Raw genomic sequence first — 10,226 nt, 5'->3', positions numbered from 1 at the left:
AAGGAAAAAAAAGGTAGGCATCTAAAACTATCACAGCATGATGTAGATGGGATTATGAATGTGTCTCCTGCTTTAAGTAATTTGAAGTTTTTTAAATGTACACAAAAGGTGACGTGAATGAAATCATCTTGAGAATACAATATTTTATTCCATTTTGAATAGTTTATTTTACAAAATAGGTAATTACAAAAAAGAAACTACAATTTAAACAAGTCAAAAGCAGAAGGATGAGTGATGGAAGATTAACATTGTCAGGGTTCCCTTCACTGGTCCTCCTAAATGTTGATCCTGAAGAATATCTGGAAAACAAAAAGATACAAAGCAGGTTTATTAAAAGCAGCTACGCTTTGGCTGATTAGATCTGAGTGGGCATGTATAGATGGTGACTGTTAAACATCTCTGACTTTACTATAAATTTAGTTGAAACGGTTTGGGTGGGACAACTTCTACCTTATCAGTCTTACAAGTACAGTGTGGTGATGACATGTAACTCCCAGGACAGTCTCAACCAAAGTAAAACAAACCAATGTGGGATCTTTATGATTATGCTATACAAAAAAAAAAAATCAAGCAATTGTACAACAACACTTAAAAATTGCGCGGCCATTTAGCTCAGTTGGTATGTGCAGAGGGTCCAGGGTTCGACTCCGACCTGTGACGGTTTTCCTGCATGTCCTCCCCCCTTTCACATCTTTGCTTTCCTATCCAATAAAAGGTAGAAATGCCCCAAAATTTAAAAAAAATAATTGTATCTGTGTTTAATATCACAAGCCGAATCAGTGGGACTGTCTTGACCTTTCATAACAAACTGCAAATGTATCCGTAACCCTTACCTGTCTGTCACTGCACCAGTCTGTATGTGATGTACCTGCCAGCTGTTTCACTAGGTCTGATGATCTTTACTACCTGTAAAAGTTGTAGAAAAATAGAACACTGAACACGTATTTCTTGTATTTGCATATGGGTAGAGGTGCATGTAAATTACAGCTACGTAACAACATTACATGCAAATAACTTTCATGTGAGTTAAAAAAAAGTCCAGTTTATTACGGGTCTTATTTTTTAGTTTTGGCCACCATTCCTATTTGTTGTAATAACATTATAATTACGTAAAAACGTTATGTCTTGTAACAAGTAATGGGTCTAAATCTGTTTGAGTGATCACACTCTTTTACTGAAAAGCAATTTATTAGAGAGATAGTCTATATCCTCGACGTTCCACTTCCAGGATTGCTTGGGTGCCGCAGGAAATTCCGCCAGATGCATGTCTTTTCGCCGATGTCTTTTCGCCGATGTCTGTTTCCTTCCGCTTTCTTTGTGTTGGAATTTTAAGATTTATGAGGACTATGGTTAACTGCTCCTCAGATCTCTGCATGGTAAATTGAGACAGGTAGCTATCTATCCAATCTGAGTTTTTTCTCGCACGACTAAAACAACTTTTGAACCTACATGTTCCACCAAAACAAGTTCCTTCCCGAGGCTATTTTGCAGAGGCTCCGTTCTGAATTTAGCGTCGCCCAAGATGATTGTGATTGGTTTAAAGAAATGCCAATAAACCAGAGCACGTTTTTCTCCCATCCCAGAATGCTGTGTGGACTAGTCAGACCCTCCTCCGCGGCGTGTGGAAGATGGTCTGGCAAAGCGAGACTATTCGAGGAACAACCAAAGATCAAATACACAGCACCACGTAATAAAAAAAGAGTCTCCTAGATGTGTTACCTGTCCTCTTTTCAAGCCAAAGTAGCGAGCCACAGGGTCCCCGGCCTGGATCCTAGGCAACTGACTTTCCTTTAATTTACTGAGGTAAAAAATTTTAAGGGAGGATTACAAATGCATATTTCAGAGTTGAGTCTCATAAAGACACTAAATACAGCTTGATGGTGGTCTTTAGGCAAATCAACTGATAGGTCATACTTTATTACAAATCGTAAGTATTCTGAAGGTGCCCAGGTGCTTTTTCTGCAGGCAAATCACTGTGAAATGTATTATTGCAGTGTGTAAGGATACTATCTTGCCAGAAGTTCAGTCACTTCCTCTTTTGTCATCACAATGTGCTCTGGAACAAGCTGAAACACAAAAAAACAATCAAAAACAAAAATGTAATTCTACATTTGAGGCATAGTCTAAAAGATAATTTATAGTTTCAATGGGATTTTAATACAATGGACTTATCAGTCTGTTGTTTACCTCGTGCTCTGTGATGTTAATAAGCAGCTCCTGTTGTAGAAATTGTTCCAATATGTATTTGGGTGCCATGTCAACTAGAGACTGTAAGGAGACATTTCATTAAATATGTTAACCAGGAGAATAAGATCCAAAACAGAAAGATAGTGAAACAGCAAGATAGTCACAGCATAATTACAAAACATGATCAGAAATCACATGTTTAATCCATTTTATATACATTTTTGTGTTGGCTTGATTACAATGTTCTACAATCTAAGCGTTTACCTGTTTGGCTGACGGTGTCATGCCCATTTGAACAACAATGATCGCTCGCGTGATGTTCTCCTCCTGCATCCTCTGACAGTACATCTTAATCGTCTTGATTCCCACCTTGGGCTCCTCTGAAAAGTGAAGCAAAAGATGACTTAATAATACCACACAGCTGCATAGCCATAAAAACAATGCTCAACACAGTTTTACTCACTACTTAATATTATATACTGGCCTCATCTTTAGTTCCAGTACAATTTGTGTATTTTATATATATATATATATATATATATATATATATATATATATATATATATATATATATATATATATATATATATATATATAGTGATATGAGACTAGATATCGTCTTAGATTTTGGATATCGTAATATCGTGATATGACATAAGTGTTGTCTTCTCCTGGTTTTAAAGGCTGCATTACAGTAAAGTGATGTCATTTTCTTAACTCACCAGACTGTTGTAACTGTTCTATTATTTGTCTTTATCCACTTAGTCATTATATCCACATTACTGATGATTATTTATCAAACATCTCATTGTGTAAATATTTTGTGAAAGCACCAATAGTCAACCCTACAATATCGTTGTGGTATCGATATCGAGGTATTTGGTCAAAAATATCATGATATTTGATTTTCTCCATATCGCCCAGCCCAAATATATATATATATATATATATATATATATATATATATATATATATAAAAATAAAGGACTGCTAGCCACCTAGTATTCTATCTAATAATAGGTTTTAACCTACCAGGAAAGAAAACAAACATCTGGTCGGTTGGGTCATCATTGTGTGCCACCAGTACAGTGAGGTCTGTGCGCCTGGGGCGACCCTCGCTGGGCTTGTCTCCAAACTGACTCTTAAACTCATCCAGTGTCTGATCCAACTCGTCCTGTGTCACCAGGTAGCCTCTGTCATGACACAGCTGAGGGTGTAAAGGTGAGACCATCAAGTCAGTGAGTGCCCAGGACAAACCATCATACAGTATTTTAAAAAGCAAACTAGAACAACAGACTACAGCTGTGGGGCAGCTCTTCACTCTTAAGACTGTTTATGTGCTGACATCTAACAGCAATTAGAAGGCAAAGTAGGTTTCTGCCTTGAGGCTATGTCTTTATTTAGTGTTTAAGTCTCTCGGTCCTGTTAAATGGTAACGTTGTAATGTTTCGCAGAAAGAATAGTGCTTCCTGGAAATTAACTAATGCAGTTGTCCTGCAAAGCAAGTTACTCAGGGCCAGCTGCTGTTAAATTACACTGACAAAATAAGCAGCTAAAAACAAATAGCTTATCAATACAAACCCGATGAACTACCCTACACTTACGATCGAAATCCAGAAAACCTCATGTCTCCAACATTACAGAGCGGAACCTCTGGTTTAGCTAGCTAAGCTACATGCTAAGTTAGCAAGCTAAAAAAAAACATTCAAAACAAACGCACCTGCATGATGGTTTTACGAATCTTCCATAGTCTGTATGTTTCCTCTTCGTCATCCATATCGTTCCACTTGCTCTAGATTTAATCTGAAGTTTATTTTTGTTAATTTATCACTTTCTCTCTTGCGGGCAGACACAGCGACGAAACCATGGATGTGCGACGCACGTTTTATTGACGCAAGCTGATGACGTGACGTGTGGGTGGAGTTTGACAAAATACTACTACGACTTGACTTGCATTATTGTCTGTATAATAATAATAATAATAATAATAACAATAATAATAAAAAATAATAATTATAACCATTAGGTTATGCTATAATAACAGTGGTGATAATAATAATAATAATATATTTTTTAATAATGGTTGTATTCAGACGGTGTTGTTGTTTCCTGTTTCCGGTGCCCACCCACCGCTGTTTCACAACAAACCGCAGGGCGGAGTCGTGCGGAATTAGCCGCTATAGTGCAGCTATATTTGAATAAATGTGGCCTCTCCTATATAAAAAATGAGGCCATTATTTGCTATTTTGACGTTTGGGGCTGTGGCGAGCAGTGGAGTACTACTAACGATGGTACTGTACTTGATTTTATCCCCAACGGTAACGTAAAGTAAAGTACTTGGTATGTGTGTGGTGTGCTTGCTGCTGTGATTTGTAATTTGCGTAAACAGTGATGTCAGGCTATTATCGACTGTAACAACCACTGGTTTTCCTTCACCAATTCTACATCAACAATGAGTGATTTTTGGTAAAGATACTGTCTGTAGCTATATGTAAATACTCGTGACTTTGCATAACACATCCGAAAACCAACTCTTTCTCATGCAGTTCATCAACCGCCTGGTGGTGCACTAACGTTACACAGGCAACGCACTTTAGTATACTGCGTATTACCTAATTGAGGGTGTTGCAGTGTTAAAAAGGTACATATGAGTGTGGTTTGTAACACTGGATGCTTCTGGATCAGCACCCTCCATCTGTCTGCTGGTATCAGCTGATAGGCTTATCAGTCTTAGAAATACAGCAACATGTACAGTCATTGAGAGGGTTTAGAACACAAGGTCGTTGTCCGTTACAACAGAAATTGTATTATATATTATCTAAAATTTTAGCTTACCAGAGAATCCTTTAGGCAACTAAATCTCACAAACTATCATAATAAAATATCAAAGAAACTAGAAACTATGTGTCTGAAAAATAAATGTAGTAGAGTAGAAGTGTAATGTAGTCCAAAAGTGAAGGTACTCAAGTGAAAGTTGTCTATAAATACAGTACTTGAGTAGGAATGTACTTAGGTAGCCTACTTTCCACCTTTGTAAACCAGTTCACCAAAAATACAGGTATTTATATAAATTTGAAGGGGACTGGCTAGAAGTAGTTTTGTCTCTATTCCATATCCTCAATTGACAATATTCATTACTTTCCCTCTCAAAACATATTTCATGTCATTTTCATGACAATATTTTTTTGTTTACTTAATTGTATATTTTGATCATACAGTAAAGTATCTGTAAAGATTTGAATGGAGTAATGTGTATATTGTAACCATTTGTCAAAGCCATGAAGCAGGATTCCCACGTTGCCAGAGAATTGTGAAATAATCAGATCTGTGTGTTGCCTATGTTGTGCAATGCTTTGCCTGGTGGTTCTACTGCTGTATTACCCTATTGTACTTGCAGGCTAGATGTTCTGGAGAAGTACATGGGCAGGTACAGAGCTGTTACATAAATTAGTATTTTGTAATTGCTTGAAACACCAACTCTGTTGTTTTCCCAGATTGTGATTATTTGGTAAAATGAACAAGTGTTTTGGGGATTTTAATGATGGGGTAATATTTAGGAGGTTATGTGTGCTTATTCACTGATGTAACTTTTTGTTTTTCATTCCAATATTAAGCACATTACATAATGAGTTTATGTATTTCTTCAGACGGTTAGCCTTTGCCCTGGTCATATGAGGCTCAACCCCACATGGCCTACATTTTAGCTTTCATAAGGAGTCAACGTTCTTGATAAGGTTGTGGACTGTGGACTGCACTGCATGTGCATTTCTGATGTGGATTTATTTAGTCAGCAGCAGAGAGGGACCTATTGGAGAATCACAGCCGATCAATTCTGTTAATGATCAGCCGCTCCCTGTATATGAGGACAGCAGGTCGTGTGCTCTCTCCCAGTAGTGGGATTGTGGTGTGACAGTGAGGGTGTAGCTGAAGCCGCTCAGGGGGTTTACAGATTTGAACGCTTTCTGCCTTCAGAGGATCTTATTGAAGGGCAGTCATGCACCTGATAGGGTCCACTGTCCTCTTCTCTGTCCTGCTGCAGGCTATGGTAGGAACAAATGAGAGGAGAACTTATGTTGCAGTACTGAAGCTTGCTTTTGGACAATGTCAGATTTTGTGGAATGATTGGATGTGTTCTTTATTTGATTTTCATTTATTTTATTTTAAAACCATATATAGCTTGTTATTTTATGTGCATTTTAAAAGTAAGCTCCCATCACTCAATTTTTTTCTCCCTTTACAGTCTGCTCCGACAGAGGACTGGCAGAAGGCCACGTCTATTTATGACTTCTCAGCAGTAGATATTGATGGCAATTTGGTTTCCTTGGAAAAATACAGGTACATTTCTAAGACATATTCTCTCCCTAAATGTGCTACAGCATCCTAATACATAAACCTACCATCACCAAAAATGATGTATGTGTGCCTCTTTGTATTTTCAGGGGGAATGTTGTTATCATCACCAATGTTGCCTCTAAATGAGGCAAAACCCCAGTGAACTACTCTCAGTTTGCGGCGATGCACGCTACGTACGCTGAGAGAGGTTTAAGCATCCTTGCCTTCCCTTCTAACCAATTTGGGAACCAGGTACGTTACTTATAAGTGTTGGTTTTTTTTTGGAATTAGTATTTAATTGAATTTTTATATAAACATTGTCACATTTTAGTCAACAAATCAAATGAATCCTATATCCAATCTACAGTATATGCTAGTATGTACCATAATTTAATCTAATTTAGCAACAAATTCATTCTCAGACACAGAAAGAGTGTGTATATGTGTGTTTTGTTAAAGCACAGTATTAGAACAGGTCCAAGCTTGTGACCTGAAAATGTCGTATGACAAATTACAAAACAGTCTAGATGAAACCTTACAGTGTATTCTTTACTGATAAAGATGGAAGAGTTTATTCATAAAACATTTGTATAACCATGATATTTGCCAACGATGTATCCAAGGGAAATCAACATATTCAGAGTTTTTCCTGGCTCAGAAAGGGCCTTTTTTTTTGTTGCTCTTAAACACATTTGGAGAGGATTGGAATTGCTATTTTTATTCTTATCATTTTGGTGCTGGTGTTTTTCCTTGGGGGCTGGCTAAAACCCTGATATTGTTGTAAATTAAGCCAACTTTGGCTTTATCGGCATTGGTTTAGTAGGGCACTTTGCACGGGGCTTAAATAGTGCTGACCAGTTATATTAATTATTTCTCTCAACTGTTTTTACTTTGAAGGAGCCCGGCAACGAAACTCAGATCAAGGAATTTGCCCATTCCTACAACGCTCAGTTTGACATGTTCAGTAAGATTGATGTGAACGGGGACACCGCTCATCCTCTGTGGAAGTGGCTGAAACACCAGCCTAACGGGAAAGGCTTCATGGGAAAGTAAGTGGTGATATTACAGTATATATTTTTACATGTTACACTACAAACTACTACTCAGTGATTATTTTCTAATATATGATTGTTTTTTTTTTAATTCCTGCAGTAGTATCAAGTGGAATTTCACCAAGGTAAATATTTAATATCAGTTATTTATTATGTATTTAGACACCACCAATGTTGATAGAGCTGAACATGAGTCATCTATTACTGTATTCTTGTGCATCAATGCTAAGCACATGCCCTTTTTCTATAGTGCGTTTACAAATAGCGTACAGAATGCTTATTGAAAGAAGCCTGTACGTGTACCATACAAGTTTTTAATTCTTAAAGTAAAACAGAAAATAATTCTTTGTTCATGAATTTCATTTTCACTGTATTTGAGTTTTCTATGTTTCCTCTTTCTCTTCAGTTTTTGATCAACAGAGAGGGTCAGGTAGTGAAGAGATATGGACCCCTGGATGATCCCAGTGTATGTACAAACATCTTCCTTTGCCACAGATACTATAGTGTGTATATCTTGACTGTAGCACACTTTATATTTATCTGATGTGGCTATTTTTCTTCAGAGGCCTGGTGACACTGGGAAGAGTTTTTCTGTTTTTGTACACATCTTTTTATTTACTGTCCAGATATAACATTGTGTACAGAAGAAAAAAAAGTTCTGCTGTTGTGTTGTGAATATGAATAAGTTAAAGCAGATGAGATGAATAAGTTGAATGAATATTCAAAAAGGAAAGAGTGAGAGAGGACACTAAGCTGACATTATTTCTAGTCCATAATTCACACAAAAACAGTGCTAGATTTGTATGTTACTATAGCTGTAACTCCACATACTATGTGTGTATTGTGATGTCTCTCCAGGTGTTAATATACTTTCATTCAGACAATGGATGTCAACTTCTACTCTTGCTTTCTTCTACTCTTGCTTTCTTTCCAGGTGGTGGAGAAGGATCTTCCCCGATACATGTAAACGCCTAATGGATGATCGATGCCTCGCTTACTGATCCTCTGCCCTTTTAGCTCCTTTCTCTGCCTCTCCAAGCACCAGTGAATATAGTTTGGGTCCACCCCAGATCAGTGACGGTTTGTTCATAAACCTGCATGGCGGACAGAGCAGACCTGATGAAAATGGCGTGCAAACCACCTGGGAGGATGACCAAGCTTGCATTTATTTGGTTCTCTGGAGAGAAGTGATCCTCAAATACATTATTAATGGTGTTAGTAGATTAATGTGTGGCGTTGTTTTCATAATAAAATGCACTAAGATTTTGCTCTAATGATATTGTAGTCTGTAATGTTTGTCCGTCAGGAAAACATTGGCATTTTCCAAGTTATATTATATTGTATTTTATTGGTGTTGTTTGTAGAAGAGATGTGTTTAGTCCTGAGCTATTGTTGTGCACAGTGATCTTTCATTCTGTATAATGAAAATGGTAAAAAAAGACAGAAAATCAATGTTTCTGTCACACTGAAAAATGAAAAAGTATGTGTCAGAAAACTGCACATGCGTAGGCACGAGAGCTTAAAATGAAACAGATTTGTTTTTTCTGGGTAGAAAAATGTCACATGTCTTATCTTTTGGATATCGGAATCAGAATCAGCTTTATTGGCCAGGTTTGCGCAAACAAACAAGGAATTTAACTCTGGTTAATCTTTGCTCTCAAAGTACAACACTCACTTAACATATAAAGAATAAAAAAACAGAATAAAAAACAGAAGGACAGTGACAAATATATTAAAAAATACTATTAAGTACACAGTATAACAATACAATAAAATTTAGAACTTCACAAAAATATACAATAATTAAAGAGAGGGAAGGAATAGTGCAATATCAGTATGTATCAGATTTAAGATTTGAATATAAATACAGTGCAAGGCAGTTCAGTGCAATGGTAATATATTAATAACAATTATGTAATTGTAAGACTGAAAATATACATGAGATAGATGAGCAGAACAGTGTTGATTGACTTTGTTTAGTGTTACGGTGGGGGGTGGGAGGGTCTATTTCTGAGCGTTCAACAGAGTGACTTTGTGACTTTGACTTTGTGTCGCCTGGTTTTGGCGAGCAGTGCCCTGTATCGCCTACCAGAGGGAAGGAGGTTGAACAGTTTGTGACCAGGATGTGAGGGGTCTGCAGAGATTTTTGCTGCCCTTTTCCTGACACACACACACACACACACACACACAGGTCCTGGATGGAGGGAAGGTCAGCTCCAATGATCCTTTCTGCAGCCCTAATTGTCCGTTGCAGTCTGGCCCTGTCTCGTTTGGTGGCTGACCCAAACCAGACAGTAATGGAGGTGCAGATGACAGACTGAATGATGGTTGAGTAGAAAGTGGTCAGCAGCTCCTTAGACAGATTAAACTTCCTTAGCTGTCACAGGAAGAATAACCTCTGCGGGCCTTTTTCTGGACAGAGTCAATGTGGGCAGACCATTTTAGGTCCTGTGAAATGGTTGAACCCAGGAACCTAAAGGAATCCACAGTGGACAATGTGTCATTCTGGATGGTGAGGAGGGGGGGGGGAGGACTTCTCATAAAGTCCACTGTCATCTCCACAGTCTTCTTGGGATTTAACTCCAGGTGGTTCTGACTGCACCATTGGACCAGCTGTTCCACCTCCTGTCTGTAAGCAGACTCATCACCATCCTG

At 37.7% G+C, this 10,226-nt stretch overlaps 2 protein-coding genes across 4 annotated transcripts; one reads left to right on the top strand and one right to left on the bottom strand.

Moving 5' to 3' along the window:
• Positions 1-146: 146 nt before the first annotated feature.
• Positions 147-4,097, bottom strand: polr2eb (RNA polymerase II, I and III subunit E, b). Its single transcript, XM_031318364.2, has 8 exons — positions 3,908-4,097; positions 3,220-3,394; positions 2,452-2,567; positions 2,188-2,268; positions 2,008-2,066; positions 1,720-1,798; positions 834-906; positions 147-299 (listed from the first exon to the last, which is right to left on the bottom strand). The coding sequence occupies exons 1-7, from the start codon at positions 3,962-3,964 to the stop codon at positions 841-843; spliced, it is 633 nt and encodes a 210-aa protein (XP_031174224.1). The 5' UTR covers positions 3,965-4,097; the 3' UTR covers positions 147-299; positions 834-840.
• Positions 4,098-4,305: 208 nt separating this feature from the next.
• Positions 4,306-8,847, top strand: gpx4a (glutathione peroxidase 4a). Of its 3 annotated transcripts, none has more exons than XM_031318367.2 (7): positions 4,306-4,478; positions 6,428-6,522; positions 6,627-6,771; positions 7,417-7,568; positions 7,672-7,696; positions 7,978-8,037; positions 8,506-8,847. In XM_031318367.2, exons 1-7 carry the CDS (start codon positions 4,413-4,415, stop codon positions 8,536-8,538), a joined length of 576 nt encoding a protein of 191 aa, XP_031174227.1. In that variant the 5' UTR covers positions 4,306-4,412; the 3' UTR covers positions 8,539-8,847. The 3 variants fall into 3 exon arrangements, with proteins under 3 accessions (XP_031174227.1, XP_031174225.1, XP_031174228.1); XM_031318365.2 differs by having other exon boundaries at positions 4,309-4,505; XM_031318368.2 differs by lacking the exon at positions 4,306-4,478 and adding an exon at positions 5,983-6,232.
• The last annotated feature ends 1,379 nt before the right edge of the window (positions 8,848-10,226 follow it).

Source organism: Sander lucioperca, chromosome 11 (genome assembly GCF_008315115.2).
Source record: "Sander lucioperca isolate FBNREF2018 chromosome 11, SLUC_FBN_1.2, whole genome shotgun sequence".
NCBI lineage: Eukaryota > Metazoa > Chordata > Actinopteri > Perciformes > Percidae > Sander > Sander lucioperca.
Note: the sequence above shows the minus strand (reverse complement) of the source record. Positions and strands in the feature narration are given on the sequence as shown.

Excerpts from the sequence above, each read along its gene's own strand:
- polr2eb (XM_031318364.2), bottom strand. The coding sequence starts at position 3,964 with ATGGATGACGAAGAGGAAACATACAGACTATGGAAGATTCGTAAAACC. Across the intron at positions 3,395-3,907 it reads TTCGTAAAACCATCATGCAG|CTGTGTCATGACAGAGGCTA; the intron begins GTGCGTTTGTTT and ends TTACACCCTCAG. Across the intron at positions 2,568-3,219 it reads GATGTTTGTTTTCTTTCCTG|AGGAGCCCAAGGTGGGAATC; the intron begins GTAGGTTAAAAC and ends TTCACTTTTCAG.